Source organism: Stegastes partitus, unplaced genomic scaffold (assembly GCF_000690725.1).
Source record: "Stegastes partitus isolate 25-593 unplaced genomic scaffold, Stegastes_partitus-1.0.2 Scaffold1025, whole genome shotgun sequence".
Taxonomy (NCBI): Eukaryota; Metazoa; Chordata; class Actinopteri; family Pomacentridae; genus Stegastes; species Stegastes partitus.
Window position 1 is genome coordinate 42360 of NW_007578756.1, and position 23847 is coordinate 66206.

Genomic DNA, 23847 nt, shown 5'->3' on the forward strand with positions numbered 1-23847 from the left:
ACAAATAAGCCAATCTATTATATAGATATAGATATATAGCATTTCTTTGTCGGATACAAAACGTAGAACATGCAGACTGACAAACTGGACAAGGAAACTGTGAGAAAAACATGGTATAACTGGCACTTTGGTCATCTGACAGTGACCTCACTGTCAAGAGCACCCCGACTCAGTTTGACCTCCTCCTCCTCCACGGCACTAAACCACAAGATAACAGTGAATATTTCCCACAATCACTCTTCATCAGGAACTCTCTTGGCAATAGAAAAAAAAAATCCCAAACAGACAACTGTTTTGTGCAACTCTCCAAACCAAGATAAAAGGCTGTTGCAAGGCTAAACTGCTCTATCATTGCATCTATGTGTGTTTCCGTGTACCTCACTGGCATTACCTCCCACTCTTTCCCTCCTACTACATCTTGGCCTTGCCCTAGTGACCCCTATTGGAGCCGGAGACCCTCTAATTCCATCGCTTCTCTGCCCTTGAGAGCTTTAAGAAAATGTTGCGCAAAGTGTTTATCCAAGGAGCTCCTACAGTATCTTGAGAAAACTGCTAAGGGAGGACGAGTGGATGCCTATATTTGGTAGCTTCCTCTTTCCCCTTCCTGCTCACTCAGAATATTTCTCCTCCAATTTTGCAGCCTCAGCAAAAACAATTCCTCATAGATTTGAACTTTTTTAGCCAGCTCCTCTATCGCTTCTCATTCGGTCGGGTCTGTCAGTCCTAAATTATCTCCTGCTCTCTCTGGCTCCAGACTCTCTCATTGCTCTCTTTAGCGTATTTACAAGTCAGCCAATTTGCACCTCGCCTGTCCACTTGGCGTCGGTTACGGATGAGTCAAACGAGTGATAAACCTACTGACGTATTTGCCTTTTGCAGTGTTGACAGCTTGTGAATCTATGCATTTATACACACATTCACACAGACAGATGCCCGTCACAGCCAGAGCCGCTCCACGTGCTCATGTGTTCAGTCGGCCGCAGTCAGACTATTGAGTCACGGCTTTGTCACTCTGTGACAATCTGCTACTTTGTTGGTGGACTTTTGTTTTTGACTCGTTTTGTCCAACGTTTTGTTCAAATCGATATTGCTTTCAGCATATAACATATAGCACCTTAAATTTCCCTTCATTTTAAAAAGTCATTCTGCAAGAAGTGCAAAGAAAAGCGTGATTCAGGAAATATTCAATGTATCTTTATATCAAGAGCTTCATCTGCATTCAAAGTCAACAATCATTACACATTATTATATCAATATGTCACAGAAAGACATCTAAAAAACAAAATCTCTGGCTTCCTGACAGGAAGCATTCATTCCCAGTGGTTGTTGCAAAACAACATCATATTCAAAAAGAAAGTGGCGGATGGCATGAGTCGGGTGGATAAGAACAACTACTGATGGATTTATTACTAATCTCCTGCAGGTTGCTGCTTCTACTGCCAGCACTGTCCTTCATTATGTCTGTTTACTGCTTCTTTTCTTATTGCTGCATGAACGCCCTCCCCCTGTTCTCTCTGATCCTATGATCCTCCCCTTCTTTTCACTCTTTGTTCTTCGATGACGTCCGTGCATTCCTCGCTCTTTCCTATTTCTCTCCCTCCCGACTTCACAGTGTGTTTTCTTCTCTTCTCTCTGTGCTCTGTCCTGTAGAAGCACAAGCCTTCACAGTTTTCCTGGATCTGGATGAAAATGATTGTGCAGTCTGGACACTCACAGAAGATACCTATTTACATGACACTTTAAGTGGTTACAGTATTGTCATTACTGTGCACTGATTCTAACAGTAATTGTTGTATTTGTATAGCAACCAGTTAATTGGATGCACTAGTAGCACTAACTAAGTTGAGGTGACAAAATTGACAACATCATTAACAACTGCTATCAAACCGTGTTCATATTAGAGATGGACTCAGCCCTCGTAGCCCTGATTGCAGGGAATCGTAACATGACATCATACAGGTAAGACACAGAAAGCCATACCTGTAGAGCATTTGTAGATATATATGAACTTACTGAAGAACTCTTAGCAGCCCTGAAAAGTGTTAAGCCCTGTAGGTGGTAGATTGAGAATCTAACCGTCCCCCTATCTCCCTCGCTGTGGCTTGAGGATTTGCGTACAGCAGATTGGGCAAAGGGGGTCAGAGAGTCTAACAGGGATCTTCACAGCCTTTAAAACAGGCTGGAAGGGGATGGGGATGGTACTAAGAGTCTGATTCAACCAAATATCAGGTGGAGGTTGAAGCAAAAGGTGAGAACAGAGAGGGCTAGTAGGGAAAGGTAAGATGGCGATGAGGATCTGGGAGAGGAAGAAGATGGAGTCAGATCGAAGTCAGGTGGACATTCGAGCTCGAAGCACCTCAGGGTGACACCTGAGTCCTCGTTGCCATAGTTTGCCCAATACTCTTCAGGGTCAAGTTTGGGCAGCGCCAGCTCTTCCTCTCCCAGCTCGTACTTGACGACAGAGGTGGTCGTGGATGGGCCTTTCCCATACAAACCGGCCTTCACAGTCTCTGAGGCTTTTTCAAAGACGCCTTTTGTGGATGACTGGGGCTTGTTCTTGTGGAACCACCAGCGGGTCTTGGTGCTGAAGGTGGTTGTGGTGGAGCCGGCGATGGAGCCAGGGTCGGGCAGGGGGCAGAGGGCGAAGTCCATCTCACGAAGGAAGCGGAGGTCCTGGCCACGGCGGGTGGAAGGGGAGGCGCAGATGACCTCGGATGAAGAGACGCGGGCCTCACGGAACCATTCCCACACGGGACGGGCCTCGCAGCCGCAGGACCAGGGGTTGGCGTTGAGCCTGAGGAACTCAATGCTCTGGGTGTCCCGCAGGGTCTGGCTGGGCAGCTCGGCCAGGGTGTTGTTGAAGAGGAAAAGCATGGTCAGGCGGCCGAGGTCGCGGAAGGCGCGGCGGTTCACCTGGCGGATGCGGTTGTCGTGGAGGAGGAGGCGATCGAGGTTGACCAGCCCACGGAACACGTTCTCTGAGAGGGTGCGGATACGGTTGCCGTGCAGGAACAGCTGGCTCAGGTTGATGAGGTCAGAAAAGATGTCGTCCTGCAGGAAGTGGAGATTATTCTCCTGCAAAAGAAGAAAAGAGGGTTTAGCATGAGAAGATGAGATGCACTGTATTTGAGTTGTAACATTTGTAAGTGGGCATGTGATGCTGTGTGTGAAGGTACATGTGTGGGTGGCTCTCTCTCTATGTGTGTGTGTGTGTGTGTGTGTGAGGAGCTAACTGTGTGTCAGTGAGTTGCCTGCATGACTCTCCAGCGCTCCTACCTGCAGGTAGAGGAACTGCAGGCTGTACAGCTTGTGGAAGATGTCATGGGGCAGGGCGGTGAGCTTGCAGCGGTGCATGTGGAGGCTCTGGAGTTTCTCAAGGCCACGGAAGGCTCCCCCCTCCAGCCTGTGGAGGTTAGGATTGTCCCCCAGGTCCAACTCCTCCAAGTCCCTCAGCTCACTGAAGGCCCCAGCTTCAATCCACGTGATGTTGTTAGCGAAAAGCCACAGAACCTGATGCAGGAAAACATATTCAGGAAATTAAATGGCGATCATGCTTTTCGGTGTAATTTCACTTTGAAGTTTTTTTTTTGTTTTTTTGATTTTGGTTTTTCAAATGCAGAAAAGACGTTTCTAAACAGCTTCAACCTCCACATTCCTTCTTACCTGAGTTCCGAAGCCAAAAGAGCCAACTCTAAGCTCCGTGATCCGGTTGTTCTGGAGGAACACGCGCTGCGACTCGTAGGGCACTCCGACCGGGACGGCGGTGAAGTTCTGCGCCTGGCAGCTCACAGTCATGGGCGTCGGGTAACACACGCACAGGTGCGGGCACGCCGATGCCGGACTTGGCTTGCCGAGGACCAGCCACACCACCAACCAGAGGGAGAGACCGCCTGGTGAGAGGAGAGAGGAGGGAGAGAGGTGAGCTGGAGCTGCCCGTGGTGCTGAAATCATCCAGTAACAACAGCCTGAAGAGTCCAAACGGGTAAATATTTGCCCTCATTTTGTGTTGTATGGTAAAATGCATGATTGTTTCGCTTTCATGACTGGTATTTTATCTAAAGTCACATCTAAAATAACCTTACAGCTTCATCTATCCACAGTAGCTGAAGTTTACGCCTCAGCAGTGCACTTGCTGACCATTACGCACAGCATTATCACAAACGTGTTAAGTGAAATCATAGCAAAGATTTCAAAGACTTAATATAACACTCTTAATATCGTCACTGAACATACTGCACATGCAATGTGAACATTATAAACCATAAAACAACTAAGTGTCTGACAGAACTTCCAAGTTTCATTTCGATTTTGTATCATCCATCCAATCATTTAGGCTCTCCAAGTCCAATGTTCCACTGAATATAACTCAAGATTAAACACTTAGAATTTGTTGCACAAGTTCTAATGATAAACTATGTTAACAATCAGCGAGATCCACCGGTCATCCAAAACCAAAGAAGCCAGAGAGAGAAACTTACTTTTGCAGTTGCGCATGAAGGAGCATCGTCGGCTCCGAGAAATAGGAGAGGTTTCCATCCTGAACCAAAGCCCAAAGCGAGTTAGCCTGAAAGGGCGAAGTAAAGCCTGCTATCTCCGCTGATGCTCTGGTTCCCGAGTCGGAGCGACTGAGAGTGTGCCTGGTGGTGGCAACCAGTGTCCCATATATACTCGAGCATGCCGTTATTGCCTACGGCAGTGGGCACCGTGGAATCTCCTACGTCACCGTTTGGGGTCATGAATGAGTGAGGGCGGTAAGGAACGGAAAGGGGAGGGGCCGACCGTAGGGGATTCTCTTGGATAGCTTGTACGCGCGTAAAAGGCTGGTTGGAGACGTGCGCTCATACTCGGTGAGAGGAGGAGACTTTTTTCTCGACGTACATTGGAGCGAAAGGAAGGGAGGGCTGAGGATGAAGCAGTGGAGGGAGGGGGAGGGAGCCAAGGCACGGAGCCCGGTAATGATGACTGGGCTCTGTGGAGGAGCGGAGGACGGGTAGGAGAAGAGCGCATAGCTCGTTTCCTGGCTGGTGCGCTCAGAGACCGTTATGGTCAGCTTCCGGCGCGCAACAGCCAGACAGAAACGCACAGGGAAAAAAAAAAAAAGAGAAGCTTAGATGGTTCTGAGTTAGTAAAGGAGGATGCCCCCGAATTATGATTCAAACACAAGGGAGAACGCAGTGCCAGCGAGAGGAGAGTCACTCAAACCAGCCTTGATTGAGTAGTATTTGTTGTGGAGGTGATGCTCCAGTCATGCTGTTTGTACAGTAATTATAGCTGCTGACATAATTGTAGATGATGAACATGTAAAATGGCATTAATTAGCTAAACAAGGCGGGAGTGGACACATGAAAGTGAAGTTTCCTTTACTATTTATGGACATTTGGATACTTTGAAGAAAATCTGAGATATGGAGATGATAAGTGGATTTGTCAAATGTGAATGTTATCAGTTCTTGTGGATTACCTCTCTGTTGTAGTTCAAATACTGTTAATGTGAATGGGGTGGAAATGGCCACTAATGAATCCAGAGAGTAGAAGGGGAGCGAAACACAGCAGATGCCTGAATATGGATGCCACTTCAAGTCTGTTTTGCTGTGTCTGTGCCTCAAGCTGTCTCCTCTTGTGTTCACCCACCAGCTGTAATATAGCGGGACAGCATCAGTTGTGACACAGTGTGATGAATTATACTCTCATTTTACATTTATATTTGATCATATCAGCTCATAAAATGTCGTTTACCATCTGATGGACCAGAAATATAGAAACCCTTATACATTTGAATCCACGGTACAACTTTCCTTTTAGGAAACTGATAATTGAGCCTCTTCTGCCACCATTGAGTGCAACTTTAAAACATTACAAGACATGAAAAATGCAGATTAAACCCTACACTGTAAATAAATAAATACATTTTTAAAAAAAGGTAAAAATCTGGCACCAAGGGTGCAAAAGAATACTGTAATGTTCAGAAACTGCAAAAACAAACATGACAGCAGCAAATATATGCCAAATAATGACATTTTTCACTGATTAAAGTACAGAAAAACTAATGAATTTTACTGTCAAACACTGTGTAAGAATCAATTACTGTCTGTCAAAATATACACTTTTGATGTGGACATTATTTATTGTTTGGGTCTTTTTTTTTACAACAACATGAAATTTAAAACAGCTTTCTTTGGTTTTACTAGTTATTGTGTATAATTTAACAAAGGTGGGAGAAAAAATCTGTAAATTGTTCAAACAATTAGTGAGAATCTGTTTTTTTTTTAAATCTTTTGTTTCATAGTGTGGGGATTTAGTTTAGGAATTTAGAATGTATCTGTGATTTAAGAAAACTTTAAATATACTTTTGTTTTTCTCCAAATAACAGCAAATATCTGTAAGAAAAGGGTTTTTTTTTCTTTTTAAAAAAAAAAATCTGATTGAAATAAATTAACAATAGTGTGCTTTTATGGTCAGACAGTATAGAAGCATTTTTTTATGGTTTACTCATGAATGAATGCTTTTTTTTTCTCTGTGATTCTCAGGGTTGTTATGTGTAATTCAACAGAACAGAGAAAATAGGTGAGATAACAAGAATCGTTTTACTTGTAAGAATATAAAAGACAAAAATGAGAGACCACAGCCACATTGAACAGGAATAACTTAATAAGATCAAGTGTCTTACGCAGGCTTTAAAGGTCTCCAAATTGGTGCTCTTTTTTGTATGTGTTTTCGTTCCTGTTTCCTTTTAGCTAAATGTATGACTCAGTTTTTCTTTAGGTGTTCATTGATTTTGATCCAGGAGAGTCTGGATTTTTTTTGTAGACATGCTTTCAAAATGAAGTTGAACTTTTTTTAGCTTGGTTTTTACAGGGCACTTTGTTAGTGTAATCTTATGCAAGCAACACTTTATAAAGAATTAACATTACAGGAAAATGTTGCAGTAACGCTAGAATGGCTCAGAGTCGACCTTGGAGAAAAAAATCCAATTATTTCTTTCATCTTTTTAGTGAGTCTGTCATTGAAAAAAAAAAATTAATTTGCTGCTCAGTCCGAGAGCAACAGAAGCGCACCCATTCATACAAGCACACAGGCGGCTCAACAGATGAGCGTATGAGGGAGGAAACAGTCACACATAAGGGCATGTGCACGGCTGCATACAGAACACACACTACTGTACACACACTCTACGTTTTGCATGAAGCCAACTGAGCCACAGGCGTGATAAACAAATGAGTAACCGAGGAGGATCCATTACACGGTGTGTGTTGTTGTTCCCTCACACCTCCTGCTTTGTCCTTATCTGGACTTGTGGACACACACACAAGCTTCGGTGCCCACTGGCCATCCGGGACCTGACACCTCGCAGGCTTCCCCTTCTCTCACACCCACTGTGCCAGCTGTGCGAGTACATGTGTGTGTTTGTTCGTATGCCTGCCTGCTCGGACAAACTTTGTCTAAATGCCACCACGGCGTGTCAGTCAACCAGCGTTGTGCCAGTCACCCACACAGCAGGTTCGCAGCGCTGTGTGGGCAACCGTCTCCTCAATGAGTGCGCTACGTAGCTGTTTGTGTAATCCCCACACAGAAACAAACCGAGGCTTCCCCGGCCGGCGCCCACTCCTGCACATCTGTCTATCTGTCCACCTGCAGCTTTTGTCTTTCTCTGCTTTCCATCCTGCCTCACTTTATGGGTTCTGCTGCTGGGCTTTGATCCAGCATTAGTTACCAACACAGGAGTGCGTCACTGCACCTACTTGCTCGGCGTGTTTGTTATCTTTGCACTCTGTGGTGCGAGACGCCAAGTTGATTTCACTTTCAATCAGCTGATCAAAAACAAGCCTCGGACACTATGGAGCAGGTGTGGCTGCGCAAATTCACTTCTGCGTGACGTCAGCACTTGTCACACTAATGGCGGGTCAGTGAGGATGTCAGAGAGGGCGGAGTGATGCAGGCGAGGTGTGTCTGTTGCCACGGTAACAACACGCGCATCCTCAGCTGTTGTGTTGAAGATAACAAATATAGGTGTTATTCTTTGTGTCAATGCCTGTCTGCACAGTTCACACTTGAAAACTCTTGATTTTGTCCTCCTGATTAAGAGGTGCTGCCTCATTAGGGAGATTCACTGACTTTGAAAGTTAATGAAAGGCCTGTGTTTGCGTGCACGGCTTGTATCCGCCGTGTGTTTGTGTCCCATAGGCCCACACTAATGAGGTCAGGAAGAAAGAGGACACATGCACCGGAGCAGTTACAATAGAAAGCGTGATGTGCATGAAGACACTGACAGCACACAAACAGCAAAACAAAGGAAGCCAGGAAATGCACTTCTCGAAGGTGACTCAACATGTCGTATTGTTTTGTAGCAAACCAGACCGTTGCTCACTGTCACGGTCCGTCCGTCTCTCACATTCACACAAGCAACCAGCGTCTTCTGTCCAATTGTCACAGACAAAGACGCTCGTGCTATTCTTCCCCGTCTTGCTCAGCTCCCCTCCTCTCCTACATCTTTGTCTTCCACTGCTCCCTCCCTTTCTTTTTTTTCATTTTTTTATGCCAGTGTCTTTCATTTGTTTGGTCCCTTGGCGTCACCACTTCCGCTTAACCATATACTGCTGCTGTCTTTCTTTCCACACACTGGCACACACACTCTGCAGCACAATGGATACTGGAGTGGCATGTAATTAGTTTCTTCTTCTTATAAGGCAACTTGTTTTCGAGGGTTTCTAACATGAAAGACACCAGCTCAGGGAGGACGTCATCGCTTTCGTGATATTATATTTACCTTGTTTAAAATTTGCACTTTGTTGCTCCTTACATAAAATGTTAGTGCCAGTTTATGGGCATTATGGGAAATGTAGCAATAACTAACACTGAAGCTTGACTCAGTAACCTAAAACTCACAATATTGTGGCTTCTGTTGGAAGGATTTTGACCTTTTTTAATGCATTTCTCACAAATAGAGACCCTCTAAGGGAGAACATCATCACTTTTGTGACATAATTTTTACAATTCTTTTAAAGGTTGGTCCTTACATAAATGTTAATGAGTCAAATATTGTGATTTCTTGTCATTTTAGAAGAAAAGCTTGCTCCTAAATTCATGCCGATGTTGTTATTATAACAGGACAATTTAATTCTTATTATATTATTAATAATTCTGTAATATATTTGATGTTTCCTTTACAGTATGTGCCTCTCAGACATTCTTCTCACATTTTCAATTTTGCACAACAAGCGCAATTTACTCATTAAAACATTTGTTTAACATCGTCTGTGGTTCAGGAAATCAGACAAAATAACCCGGAAGATGTGAGCAAGCTAAAATCTAAGTTTGGGTTTGACAACTATGTTTTTGCAAAAAGACAGTGCTACAAACTGCTAGTTTATGGGCATTATGGGAAATGTGGGATTCAACGTCAATTCGGTTTAACCCTATTCAGGACTTTCATGTTGCCATATGTGTAAGGACTTCCGGGGTCCACTGGACCTCAAGAAAGAATATGTGCAAAATATTTGCTGGTATTCATTATAGACTTTTATCCATTCATCTATTATCTATACACCACTTATTCCTCACTATGGTGGCAGGGGGGCTGGAGTCTATTCCAGCTGACTTAGGGCGAAGGCAGAGGACACCCTGGGCAGGTGACCAGTCTATCACAGGGCTACACTTAGAGACAGACAACCAAGCACACTCACATTCACGACTACGGACAATTTAGAATCCGCAGTTAACCTCAAAATGTTTTTGGACTGTGTGGGAGGAAGTCAGAGAACCCGTAGAGAACCCACACTGCACTGGGAAAACATGCAAACTCCATGCAGAAAGATCCCGGTGCCCCCACCGGGACGCAAACCGGTGACCTTCTTGCTGCGAGGCAACAGTATAGACCTTTATACTATGTTAAATACATTTTCTGATAAGTTGACGTATTTTTGGTTCCAAATGCATGACAATTGTCTCTCTTTTTATATTTAAAAAACTATCTTCAAAATAAAAAACAATACCTGTCACCTAAACCAAATGGCCTGGGGTCCAAAAGACCCCAAAAGTCCTGAAAAGCGTTTAACCAAATGGCTAAAATGCTGTTTTGACCAAATTTTAATGTTGACAAGCGTCATCTCTTTTTTGATATTATTTTTACCATTTTTTCAAAGTTGTACTTCCTCACATAAATGTAGATATGTAAGGATAATGCTGTAATTTGCAGTCATTTTAGAAGAAAAACCTGCTCTTAAATATATTCATTCATGCTGATGTTCTTATCAACACATGACAGCTTAAACATCATGTTAACTGACACCCAGGCATTCGTCTAACTGTTACAGTGTGACACAGCAAGTGTAGTTCACTCATTACTACTCAGGCAATAAAAAATCTCCTGAAATATCTTTTATGGCTCAGGAAGTGTTGCAAAATTGCCTGAATGATGTGAGCATGCAATAATCTAAGTTTGGAAACTATTACTGTTAGAAATTCCTAGTTCTTATTTGTTATGTGAAGTGAAGCATTCACTGTCACCAAAGCTGCTAAAACTCACAATGTTCTGGTTTGTTTTTGGGGAAGAATTTTGACCAATTTTTTTCAGTTTTTGCAGTCGCTAGTGGCTGAAACCTCCATCTTCAACAAACCACAGACTAATCATAGCAGCTTCCTGCACAAGGCAATCAGTCTCCTTTTCTTTCGTCAGTGCAACTTCCTCTCCTCCTCTTTCATCTCAAGGAGAACAATTGTATAACACTCGACCATATGTGTTTGCATGCGTTCGGATCGATAGAGTCCTCTCTCTCTCCTCCTCCACCTCCTCCTCCTCTTCCTCCATCATTCTCAAACTCGTTCACACTCTCTCTCTGTTCATTTCTCTTCAGACCTAATCTGCTCGGTGTCCACTGGCTGCTGCCTCTGCTGTAACTCTCCTTCTATTGATCTGTTTCTTTCTCTCACTTTATAAGATGTGCATGCTGACACAACTTCATCTTACAGCATAGACAAACTAAGAAGAGTGATATCTTTGGACCTCTGTATACAGACCAGAGCATGACAGAATAAATTAAACGTCCGGTGTAATCTCCTATGCTGTCGACGGTTATGCATTTCTACCAAAGTGTGTGAAACCCTCCCAGCCTGCATCGAATCCTGCTTTATTTCTGTTTATGCATATTTATTGGTAGTGTGCCACTAAAAACAAATGCACATTGTTTAAAAAAAGAGCTTGTAAGTGTTATTTGTCCTCTGCTGAGTCATTCTGCTCTGTAAATCCAAAGTGAGCAGACTATGTATGGTTTTATATGATTAATTTCTCATGAATATGTTGCATCACGGTATAAATACAATACAGAGATTACATTTAAACCTGTTTACCTTACCATTTAGAGGTGCGAAAACAAGGAACCGACTACTAAAATATAAATAAAATCTATTGCAAGTTTTATATTTGCATTTCAACAAGACACAGTTCTACATAACATAGATTTCTTTACAGACATTCAGTTCGCCTCTAAATGTTTGATGGCAAGCAGAGAGTTTCTCTGAAAGCTAGTGAGGCTGTTTCAAGAGGATTTTTATATTATTCTTTCTCTGTCTTATTTATTGTTTTATTCTGAGTTTCACCCTAAGCAGAGATGTTTTTTTGTTTGTTTTTTGTCATTTTGAGTACCGTGGACGATAAAAGAGCATCCTGTTCGTTCTTTATGCGAGTTTAGAGTAATAAGTACATATGAACACTGGTGAAGATGAAAGAGTGCAGCCAGAATAAAAATGCATGTTTAGCACGTTGACAACCTGTTCTGCTGATGGGTGAAGTGAAAACATTGCGGTGTTAAAGCCGTTTGGCAGCCGCGGCGCTACCACCTGTGCCTCATGTTCATTTATTCAGTGTCAGCAGTGAAAACTGTTCATTTGGTATTTATTTCCTCAAAAACAGAGAAGCAGCTGGAATGTTCAGTAAACAGGACAGACTTTTTTATGCTGAGCTGAGTGAAAGTTATTGTATCTAATAGTATGTCAAACCTACAGTATGTTTTTCTTTTTGGCCACCATCATCCTCTTTTTAGCCGATATAGTGAAGTGGTAGGTAGATCCTTTACTTCAGTAAAAGTATCAAGTTTAAAGCCTGCATTAAAAGTTCTACATAAGTAAAAGTACATAACTGTTGCAAAATGTAATTAAATTGTCAAAGTAAAAATCCTGCTTTGGTCTCTCTGACTGAAATATAATTACATGTGCAATCAGCGTATCATTAATAGAATAGTATCAGAGTTAAGCAGCAGGTTATTGCTGTAGCTCCTGAAGATTCAAACTACTTTATATGCAGTTTTATATACAGGGACCGTGATTAAAAACTGGGGCTGCAAGGTGGCTCGGTGGTTAACACTGTTGCCTCACAGCTAGAAGGTTGCCGGTTCGCGTCCCGGTGAGGACACCCGGAATCTTTCTGCGTGGAGTTTGCATGTTCTCCCAGTGCAGTGTGGGTTCTCTCCGGGTTCTCTGGCTTCCTCCCACAAGGTCCAAAAACATGTTGAGGTTAATTGGTGATTCTAAATTGTCTGTAGGTGTGAATGTGAGTGTGCTTGGTTGTCTGTCTCTAAGTGTAGCCCTGTGATAGACTGGTGACCTGTCCAGGGTGTCCCCTGCCTTCACCCTAAGTCAGCTGGGATAGGCTCCAGCCCCCCTGTGACCCTAGTGAGGATTAAGCGGTGTATAGATAATGGATGGATGATTAAAAACTAAGAAAAACAAAGCTCTGATGCACTGTTTGTTTTTGGTTTCTGGACTTTCTCCTTTGATTTGAACATTTATATAAGATTTCTATTTGGTGGAGCTTTGAGCAACTCGTAAACGTCTAACAGTGACCCTGAATGCGCACTGCTTTTTTTGTGAGAGACCAAAAGTCAAAAATGTCAGAAAATGGTGTGTTATATTTCAAAAGCTAGTTATTCTATCCACTGTGTAAAATCTTAAAAGTGACTAAAGATAAATGTAGTGGAGTAGAAAGTAAAATGCTTTAAATGTAGCAGTGGACGTATAAAGCAGCTTAAAATAGAAACACTCATGTAAATTACAAGTCCATCAACATTCCTATGAAGTTGTATCTCTGGTCCACTATTCACTCTCAGCAGCTCTATTTTCTGGGTCTAGCAGCTCCTGAGGGAAACATCTGGCTCCTGCTGTTCACCAGCTAGTTGCAGACAGAGCCCATACTGCACACTGTTGGGTTTATAAGGGCTTATTACTGCAAACAACTGCCTGCTGCAGCCAAAAATGATATTATGGGAGCATTGAGAGTGAAACAAAACAGTAACATTGTGGGTCAGACAGACAATATTTCATAAATTGTTAACAAATAGCAATGTGGTGCAATTTTGCAAGGACAGGTTCTAAAGCAAAGATTAACCAGAGGGCATGCTAACTTTGAAAAAGATGCCAAAACACTATTCAGCAGAGCCAGAAACTGTAAATACTTAACCAAGTCTGAGGTTAAACTCATAATACTTCATTAAAACCACTTTATTCTACAAGCCTCATTTAAAAATGTACTAAAATAAACTGGTTGCAGGAACTAGATTCTGTAAAACAACAACATCTGCACTCTTCAGCACATAAGGGAGTCACTTGACCAAAATGCAGGGACTTTTCTGTTGTGTTAACATGGAGAGGACCAGAGACAAATATGGAAACAAAAAAAAAAAAAAAAAAGTGAAATATCTAAAGCATGGTTAAGGTTCGGGTCCACTACTGGCAAAACATGTGGACAGTTGGATAAATGGTGTTCTTGTTGATTCCAGGTTTATTTTTTTTTTAGGATTTATGGCATTAGAACTGCACAAAAGATTGTTTTAAGTTCTCTCTCCTTCTGGATCTGGTTTAGCTGTTTCCATCGAGGTGCAGGACTTTATGAAGCGGTGAAAAAAGAGCCCACGGTGAGGAGAAATGTGCAAAAACGCCCAGAAACTGCTCTGGCTTGAGAGGGTTAATAGCCTTAAGGAAGTCTTGCCTATTAAAAAGTGCAAGTAATAAAGTTGTGCCTACCTTTCCTCTCCAATAAATTCTAGTACAGTGTAAAGTTTGAAATGAGCATATATGAAAAAAATAGGTTTAAAACTAGGTTGCAGTACAAGTTCTTCAGGAAGCACCTTCTTAATTTTATCTCGGGCAGATTCCTGCAGAGAAAAATGTTTTTCACAGCAGAGAATTTGGTGCTCATCTTTTATGCAGCGACCGCATACACACTTCCATCTCTTTGCTGTTTTAAATTCTGCTTTATCTACTGGGAGAGGACGATCACTAAATCTGTGTTTGATCAAAGAGGACAGACGCTAATCAGCCGGGGCAGACTTTCTATGCAGAATCACGCTCACAATTTTGTTGCTCTCTGCTCTGATCTGCAGCAGTGTTTGATTTGCTTCATCATCTTCGTCCGTCTCTCGGGTCAGTTTGATTCAATCAGCTGAAACTTTGCTTGCGTTTATATAGTCTCACCAGCTTTGTAAGTTTATTTTCTCACGCCGACTACCTTCACGTCATCATCCTTTCCAAATATAATTTCTGCTGGTTTCACCTGCATGTGTCTTTGTCTGTCTCATTAACACTTCTCTGCAGCTTTAAGATCTTGTGAAATCGTTCCGCCTTCAGGGTGTCATCTTTTTTGCTGTGTCTCTTTCAATTACATTTAATTAAACCAGCCCTTTATAAAGACTATTGTGTAATGATATTGCCAAATCAATTATGCGCTGACTGCTCATCGGGAACAAAAGCACGCAGTTAGCCGGTGTCACAGTCAGGAGGAAAGTGAGCAAACGTGGTTCCTAGCAGCCACTTTGGAGCAAAATGAAGTGTGTGAGTGGATTAGGGGAGCTGTGAATGCTCTACGACATGAACACATAGGTTTATAATGTTACACAACTGCATGAAACTGAGAAAAAATCACAAGAAAAAAAAATCCATGGAGACCTTGGTCAGGTCAACACCAAGAAAAAACATTCGCTAACACAGGCTCAGTGAGTGGTTGAATAATGCAAAAAAAAAAAAGAAGACGACCGCAAGACAAGATGGAACCGACCCACAGACCTTCACAGGCATAATACATGTTAAACTCAATTCATATGTGAGGAGCAAGACTGACGTCAGCAATGTGACGCACAGAGAATGAAAGGTGACAAAAAAAACCACTAGACCATTGCATTAATCAAAAGTGGGCAAAATTGATTCAGGAAGCAGTTTGCAAGATGAGATCAAAAAAATTTCACATTTCATGGGTGCGAACTCGGTGATGGTTTGAGGGATTCTGACTAATCAGACATTCTCCTTCTATGTTTTCGTTGTTGAGCATCAGGAAATATTATTACCTTCAGTTTTTTTATAGCTACATAAGATTTCTTCTATTTTGCAGTGACTAATGGCGTTACAATGAAATATTTGTGTGCTAGTTTTTAGGGATTTGTGCCTCAGTTTGATGGATCGACAGTGAAGAGGCAGACAGGAATGAGACGGGATCATGATGGAGGGCTGCATGATATTGGAGAAAAAAAACATATGATTTATTACAATATGAAAAAATGCAGGAATGTTCATCAGATGACTTGAAAAACTCCATTTTAAAAGAATGAATGACGAGAGAATGTTGTAGGGGAAGGCATCTGCATAGAAATAGAAAATAATTACAGGGAAAAAAGCTCAAAAAAGGTATTTGGAATGTTTTCTTTAGGTGTAACAAAGGCCTCAAACTAGTGTTTTGCTTTGAACAGCATTCAGATTTAGCTTGTGGTGTTCATTTAAATGGTCAAATAAAATTAGTCCTATTGTTGCTCAAATCATCCTCTCTGTGGCTGATAGATTTCCTTTGAATTGATGCAGCATTTCTATTCATTCTTTTGTGGAGTATCCATGTCCACAAACTCTGTGTTTTAAAAGAATTAAAGCAGAATACATCGTGTTCCGTTAGACGGACTTCTCTTGTAGCTCAGTCATTAAAAATAAGAACTGTATGAGTCTTTGATGTTGTGTTTGAGTTAGTTCTCCTCACTTTACATTACATTACTGTGATGTGTGCGACAATCACACTGCAGCAAATGCAATGATAAAAACAAAATATTTTGCAGAACTAGACTGATGTGCATTTTAAGGACCCAGGGAAAAAAACTGATGATTTTGCGGTCTTGTTGCATGTGCTGAAACTCAGGGTGCTCCCAGCAGGACACCATATCCAAATTCTGGTTCCTTTTAACATGGCCTGTTTCCCATCAATATGGCTATTGTGGTCTTGCTACCTTTGTACTCTTCACCATTGTTTTAGAGATTTGGAGAAATGGGAACTTGCCCAAGATGGATTGTGATTAGCGTTTAGGCAATTAGCATTAGCTTCTTGCAGCTTTCCAAAGAAAGACTATTTTTACACAGTTTATTTTAAGCAGTTGTTTTGACCAAAAGTGCAGAAACCATTGATCAGAGAGACAGATTCTGCTAATGTACTCTCTTTAACTCATGGAGAGCTGAGCATTTGGTGTGGCAGGTATTTAGGAATGTTCTTCCAGTGAGCACACTAGTTTCCAAAGGCGCTGGTCAGTTCTGCCGCCTCCTTGGATAGAGATTCATGTATCGGTAGGCTATAGTAAAATGGCCGTTCTGCTTCTGTGTTTAAAACAGGACTTGTGAAAATTGTCTTTCTTCGAAAACCTGTAGGTTGCTCATCCTAAATTGCAACACAAAATTATGCTAAGAACATCCAACTAGGTGGCTCGGTGGTTAGCACTGTCATATCGCAGCAAGAAGGTCACCGGTTCTCGTCCCGGTGAGGACACCCGGGATCTTTCTGCGTGGAGTTTGCATGTTCTCCCCGTGCAGCGTGGGTTCTCTCTGGGTTCTCCAGCTTCCAACCACACAGTCCAAAAACATGTTGAGGTTAATTGGTGATTCTAAATTGTCAGTAGGTGTGAATGTGAGTGTGCTTGGTTGTCTGTCTCTAAGTGTAGCCCTGTGATAGACTGGTGACCTGTCCAGGGTGTCCCCTGACTTCGCTCTAAGTCAGCTGGGATAGACTCCAGCCCCCCCACGACCCTAGTGAGGATTGGGCAGGGTATAGATAATGGATGGACATCCAATTAATCCAAGGATTCCTTCTGAGCAGCATATTTTGCAAAAGCCTAGAATGAGGACTCCTTTGAACAGTAAGAAACCTTCAGCAGAACCCAGAGTTACTGAGATATCGCAATACCTGTGTTTGGAAAGTTACTTGAAATGAGTTGGTGACACATTGATCATTGCAAATAACGCAGAGGCATGTTTAGTCATCAGTTTACTTTCATTACTCAGCCCAGTTCCAATAGTTTACTCATCAGTACAGTGAAAAAAAAAAACAACGTGAAGATTTTGATGACAGGTGAAGAGGCAGACAGAAAACAAGGAATGAGACAGGATGACGACACAGTGCTGCATTATAATGGAAAAAACTAATATGATATATTACGACATGAAAAAAGTACAGGAATTTTTACCGGATGGTGTCAATAACTCTATTTGGAAAGAAGGAATCAGAATGACTGAGGTGATTTTGTAGGTGAGTGGATCTGCATAAAAAAAATTTTTTTTTTAAAAAATGCTAACTAAAAAATAATTACAACTGATTAAAGACACAGGGAACTTCTCATATGATGTACCACTGGCAAAAGCCTCAAAAAGATTTTTTTTAACTTTTGTTTCTCAGCCCAGTTCCAATAGTTTACTCATCAGTGGAAGAGAAGCTGTGAAAAACTGTGAAGAGAAACACAATTTGGTGAAAGCAGCCTGTCTAGAATTTAGCGATCATCAACAGCTTGCAGTCAAGTCCTCAGAGTGATGCTGTAAGTTTCCCGCATCCTCAAGCTCAAACCAGAAGCAGCTGATGTCTGCATTGAGGCTTAATAGCAGCTAATATTAGCAACCTAGCCAAGAAGCACAACAAGCAAATCCACAAAAAAAAGGTCACACCCTGCTCCCCTGCAAAAAAAGTTGAGCTATCAGTGGTGATGTTGTAAGTAACTGCAAAGTAATCCCTACATTTCAGACACTGATCCTTTCATCAGCACAAACTTTGAAGCAATTTCAAAAGTATTCACACATAAAATAGGCCTATGCAATACACGGCATCTACAAACTACTTGTTTTTATGAGTGTTTGCACGTTTTAAACACACAGAACCGAAAGGAGCAGTGGATTTAACCTCCAACCTGCTGTTTGGACTTGTGCTTGTCATGTTACTCTGCTGCCGGTAAAAGGGCCTCCTCTAAATATGGCAGCTGTCAGATGGTGGAAGCGCAGCAGCAACTTGTACAACAGCTTTTGACTCTGACAGCGCTGTCACCTGAAAAGTCAACACCAGCCTTGTATGTTAGCAAGATTGCCAAATATAAACGCAGGTATTCATGTCTGGGTTTGTGAGGCGGCACAAGCTACAGGCTGAAAAAAAACTGACTCTACATCCCACAACAAGGTAAAGAAGGTAGCTAAATGTAGAATCCGTCAGCTGGTTTGTGCTCATTTAACTTGACTATTCCAAAAATGTTGAGGTAATTTGTGTTTAATTACAAATATTAAGGCCAACAAAGAGTCCAGCATGAGCAGAAACACGGGTCGGTGCAGGGTCCAGCAGGTTCATCCCACCATATCTGTACAAATGTTGTCTGATCATGGCTCAAGGCTAAAGTGTGTGTTTTTGCTCCAAACAGCTCAGTTGGCAATTCAGTAGAAACGTCAGCCACTGTAGGAACTGCAGCAACACAATAATTGGCTGAAAGTGATGTGACAGAAGAATAAAAGGGAGAGAACTGACTCCTGTGTAGCTTTCTTGCCTCCACACACTCAGACAGTCACTGTACAAAGCTGGCGAGTTTGTGAACAGTCCGCCTTAGAGAGCTAAAGCACTGGTGGATGCAGCTTCTTAAGGCCAGCGCAGAAAAGATGAGGAAAGAAGGGGCTTAAGATGCTGGCGTGAGATCATAAAACCTAACCATAACCCTGAATTGTTACCTTCTGAACCACAAAACCCACTGTAAGGTTTTAAAGGCGTGCTATCTTTTAAAAAAAAAAAAAAAGAAGAAAAGAAAATAAAATAAAATAAAAATCTAAAAAAATTACAGCATTTATTGGCACCAGTCACTGTAAAAACAAAAATAATTTTCAACCTTCTAGTGGCCCTTCAGATTTATTTGGTTTTGTCAGGAAATGTAACCAAATCTAGGCTTGAAATCATAACATTTAATCAAATTCCTTTTATTCTACATGTTACATTTAAAAATGTGTCCAAAAGAAAGCATTTGTACTAACCAGATTCTGTAAAAAAAAAAAAAATTTTTGCATGCCTTATAGCGACAGTGAAGCTATTATTGTCTCAGCTGCAGACTGAAGTGATGTGACAAAAATTCTAAGATTTGTGGCTGGACTCGGGTGAACTGCAGGCTGTGTTTACACAGAGCAGATATAAGACAACAAGGGACACAAATTAAAAATATACATATTCAAGATTATCTATGTTATGTGGAGTAACCACTTTTTTTTCCAGTATTGGTGACACCTGTGGGCCCCTGGAAAAAATATTGTCTATGTTTATTGCTTTTTTTTCTTTTTTTTTTTCAAAATAAACAAAGACAATCAACTTTAATTTTTTTTTTTTTTTTTTTATGATATTATGGATTATGATTGTGATATACTACACAGGAGACATTTCCAATTCAATTTTATTTGTAAGCGCAGTTTACAACACATGTCATCACACAGCGCTTTACATAGTCAAGTATAGACCTTACAAATTTAAACAGAGAACTCAACAATCCAAAGTAGTCTTTGGACTTCCTCTGAGCAAGTGGTTGACAACAGTGGGAAGGAACAGTGGGGAAAAAAACCTCCGGCAGGACCAGGCTCAGGGAAGACGGCCATCTGCCTCGACTGGTTGGGTGAGAGTGGGGATGAGGAGGGGTGGGGAAACAGGATAGCAGATGGAGAACAGCAATATAGCAAAACAATAAATATGAATATAAGTATGTTGGGGGTTGGTGAGGCCAGTGGCTGGACGTCAGGGACGTGAAGCTCCGGATCTTTAGACGTCCGCAGGGAGCACAGGACAGGACCTCGGGGGAAACACAGAGTTAGTGACATGTAATGGTAGTTATAACTATGGAAGGAAGACAGAAGAGAGGAGAGGAGAGGAGCTCAGTACATCATTAGAATCCCCTTCAGTCTAAAGCTATAGCAGCATAACTAAGGGACAGTTCAGGTGATGCTGAGCAGCCCTAACTATAAGATTTATCAAAGAGGAATGTTTTAAGCGTAAACTTATAAGTAGAGAGGGTGTCTGCCTCCCGAACTCAAACTGGGAGCTGATAACTGAAGGCTCTGCCTCCCGTTCAACTTCTGGAAACTCTGGAACCACAAGTAGACCTGCAGTCTGAGAGCGAAAGGCTCTGTTAGGATGATACGGCACGATAAGATTTTTAATGTAAAATGGAGCTCAGTCATTGAGAGTTTTATATGTTAGAAGCAGGATTTTAAATTCTATCCTGGATTTTACAGGGAGCCAATGAAGAGAAGCTAATACAGGAGAAATATGATCTCTGTTACTGGTTCCTGCAGCATTTTGGATCAGCTGGAGGTTTTTGAGAGAATTATTGGGACATCCTGATAATAGGAATTACAATAGTCCACTCTAGAAGTTATAAATGCATGGACTAGCACTCTGAGACAGGATGTTCCTCATTTTTGCAATATTGCGTAAATGAAAAAAGGCTGTCCTACAACCTTGCTTTATATGGCCATCTTGAGTTCTCTCTGGTCATGTTTGTGCCATTTCCAGAGGGTGTAGGACTTTATATTGCAGTGAAAGTGAGCCTGCACTGAGTAGAAATGTGACAAAAGCAAAAAAAAAGGAGTTCAGAAAGTTAACTTCCAATCTCAAAAAATAACTTTAATTCAGCTCCAATTCGATCCATTGCGTTAATATAATCCATGTGACCAAACTTCAAACCAAAATTAGATCTCAGAAATGACTCAGGCATAACTTGTTTGCATGTTGGTTTTTTTTAGGTTCTATGTTATCACGTGGCCCATTGGACGGTAGAAACACGTGGCACCTGCATGCTCACTTTCCAAATACACGTTTCAGATCCTTTTTTTTAATGGTTATTGTGGATGATGCCCATTATCTCCCATCTCTCGGGACTCAGACACTTTTATTAGGATCTGTATCAACCACTGGCAGACAGCATTCAATCCATGTGATGCCTCAGTGCCCCCACAGGTAATAGACTAGAGAATAAATACATGAACTATTAATGGATTTTCTTCCGTTTTTGTCTGCAGGCTCTTGTTTCTAAAGCCCTCCCTCCTGCTTCCCCTACATATCCTCAACCCTAGCCATCAGTCCACCCTCACCTCTCTCTCCTTGCATCCGTCTGTTCCCCTTTCATCTGTTATTTTTAACCCTCAGACATGCCTCATGCGTGACGCAGATAGGCGCGTAACAGTAAACTAAAGAGGGAAAAGGGCCTGGGCTGCAGGCAGGGAGACACATGGAGAGAGCGACTGATATTAGAGAGGAAAGAAAGCAGACACGGGGGGTCTTGTTATAGAGAAAAGGTTGGAATAAGACCGAATGGGAGACCACAGCAGAGGGGAAAGTGGTGAGATGGATGCGAGAGAGGCAGAAACGGTGCCAATCCATGTTTTACACATAACTCTCGGCTTAACAGATTCCCTAAAACTCATCACCTGTCAATAAGAAAACCTGACAGCATTATTATTTTTTCACGCGCTACTGCGCTTAAGAAACTAAAAATCATAATCAGCAGTGAATTATTCCCACCTCTTCCCTCTCCCTTCGTTACCCCATCTATCTTCCTGAAAGCTCAACACACCCACTCGTTTGTCTGAGCAAAACGAAGAGGAGTTACATATCAATCTTACATCACTCAGCAGTCAGCCCGAGACTTTTCATAGAGAGGCTCCGAATGAGCGTCGACAGCACATGACGCACACCAACTGTCAGGTTGAAGTATTCATGCGCCTCGTGTGTGTTTTTTTGCATGCATGTGTGTGGAAAAAAAAAAGAAAAGATGTGGAAATGTGTTTGTGAATGCGTGGCTGCGTAGATAGGAAGTAGCCCAATAGGATCATCTAGTGCAGAGGAATTGGAAAGTTTTGTCCCTCCATATGGTCTGACGCCTTTTCCCCCCTTTTCCCTCCAACTCATAAACATGAGTTAACGTTACTCATAATTGGACAATGAGACTAAAATTGTCAGTGCACTCCCACTCAACATACGTGTTCAAGCTGTTTCCAAACTTGTGTATCACAAGTCCTGCGTGCAACAAAGGCAGCATCCAAATTATTGCCAATAGTAGTGATTAATAAGGCTGCACGTAGGAATGTATTATTCAAATATCACTGCAAAATTAGTACTGATGACACATCCAATTGCTGGCAAAAAAAAAAAAAAAATCTGGTAGTTTGATAGCAATTATCAATGTGGAGAATCATCTGCTCAGTGGTTTTGTTTTATCTGCCTGACTAAACTCATTAAGCTTGCTGAGAAACAGTTACAGTAGAGTTTGTGGGAAGAAAGAAAATGACGTTTTTATTCTAAAATATGGAAGACCAAATGTGACAAATGAATAAATTAACAGGTAAAAACACAAAATGATCAAATAAACTGAAAAATATATCAATGAGAACACTGTGAAGCCCCTTTCAGGCATATATAACGTTGCTGCTTCATTAAACTGTTGAAGTGACAGAATTGTGTCATTCATTTTATGTTAATGCCGCACAACATTAAAAGAGACACAGAACATGCATAATATTTGTTTAACATGCAAGATTAGACAGCACATTAAATAACATAATGTATATTAGTGCACTAATAAACTCAGAGAAAAGAATCCTACAAACAACAGGAAGCATCAACCTAAACTTAACCATAAATCTCACCAGTTAGTGTTTATTGCAGTCAATTTTTATGGATATTTTTTGACTATTTCAAAATTGTAGAACAAAGTCAATGAAAAAGGTGTTTTGTGATTTTGGCGCACCGACTGTGTGTCTGATGTTTTTGGACCAATATTGGTGCTAATTTCTGTAAAAAGCCTTCCCTAAATTGCTTCACACACCTCAAAGTGTGTCGTTTGTGCACACTTATCCCTGCAGTTCAGAATTGTGCCATGTCGAAAGTGGCATGTACACTATATGTTACTGGATCCGAACAAGTAAATTGCCAACTTTTACTAAAAAGTGATCATTCAGACATGAACTGGACATGTTACACTGCCTGGTCAAAAAAAAAGTCGCCACCAAAAAAAAAAGGTCATACACTCTAATACTTTGTTGGACCGCCTTTAGCTTTGATTACGGCACGCATTCGCTGTGGCATTGTTTCGATAAGCTTCTGCAATGTCAAAAGATTTATTTCTATCCAGTGTTGCATTAATTTTTCACCAAGATCTTGCACTGATGATGGTAGTCTGACCGATCACGATCATTCAGGATTTTTTTCCGGCCACATTTCTTCCTTGAAAATGATGGGTCCCCACTATCCTTCCAGTTTTTAATAATGCATTGGACAGTTCTTAACCCAATTTTAGTAGTTTCTGCAATCTCTTTAGATGTTTTCTCTGCTTGATGCATGCCAATGATTTGACCCTTCTCAAACAGACTAACATCTTTTCCACGACCACGGGATGTGTCTTTCGACATGGTTGTTTAGGAAATGAGAAGCAAGTCATTGCACCAGTTGGGGTTAAATAACTTGTTGCCAGCTGAAAGATAATCACCCATGCAGTAATTATCCAATAGGAGGCTCGTACCTATTTGCTTAGTTAAATCCAGGTGGCGACTTTTTTTTTTGGCC

General features: G+C 41.6%; 1 protein-coding gene and 1 long non-coding RNA gene across 2 annotated transcripts; both read right to left on the minus strand.

The window, feature by feature from the left end:
- Positions 1-1172: 1172 nt before the first annotated feature.
- rtn4rl2a (reticulon 4 receptor-like 2 a) lies at positions 1173-4629 on the minus strand. The gene is made up of 4 exons (XM_008295147.1): positions 4479-4629; positions 3664-3890; positions 3277-3510; positions 1173-3075 (listed from the first exon to the last, which is right to left on the minus strand). The coding sequence occupies exons 1-4, from the start codon at positions 4534-4536 to the stop codon at positions 2215-2217; spliced, it is 1380 nt and encodes a 459-aa protein (XP_008293369.1). The 5' UTR covers positions 4537-4629; the 3' UTR covers positions 1173-2214.
- Positions 4630-13428: 8799 nt separating this feature from the next.
- On the minus strand, positions 13429-23403 carry LOC103367191 (uncharacterized). The gene is made up of 3 exons (XR_520712.1): positions 23257-23403; positions 23184-23192; positions 13429-13440 (listed from the first exon to the last, which is right to left on the minus strand). It is a non-coding gene; the product is annotated as an uncharacterized LOC103367191 (long non-coding RNA).
- Positions 23404-23847: the final 444 nt, after the last annotated feature.

Coding starts and splice junctions, on each gene's coding strand:
- rtn4rl2a (XM_008295147.1), bottom strand. CDS start 4,536: ATGGAAACCTCTCCTATTTCTCGGAGCCGACGATGCTCCTTCATGCGC. Junction 3,891..4,478: donor CTTCATGCGCAACTGCAAAA/GTAAGTTTCTCT, acceptor TCCTCTCACCAG/GCGGTCTCTCCCTCTGGTTG. Junction 3,076..3,276: donor TGCAGTTCCTCTACCTGCAG/GTAGGAGCGCTG, acceptor CTTCTTTTGCAG/GAGAATAATCTCCACTTCCT.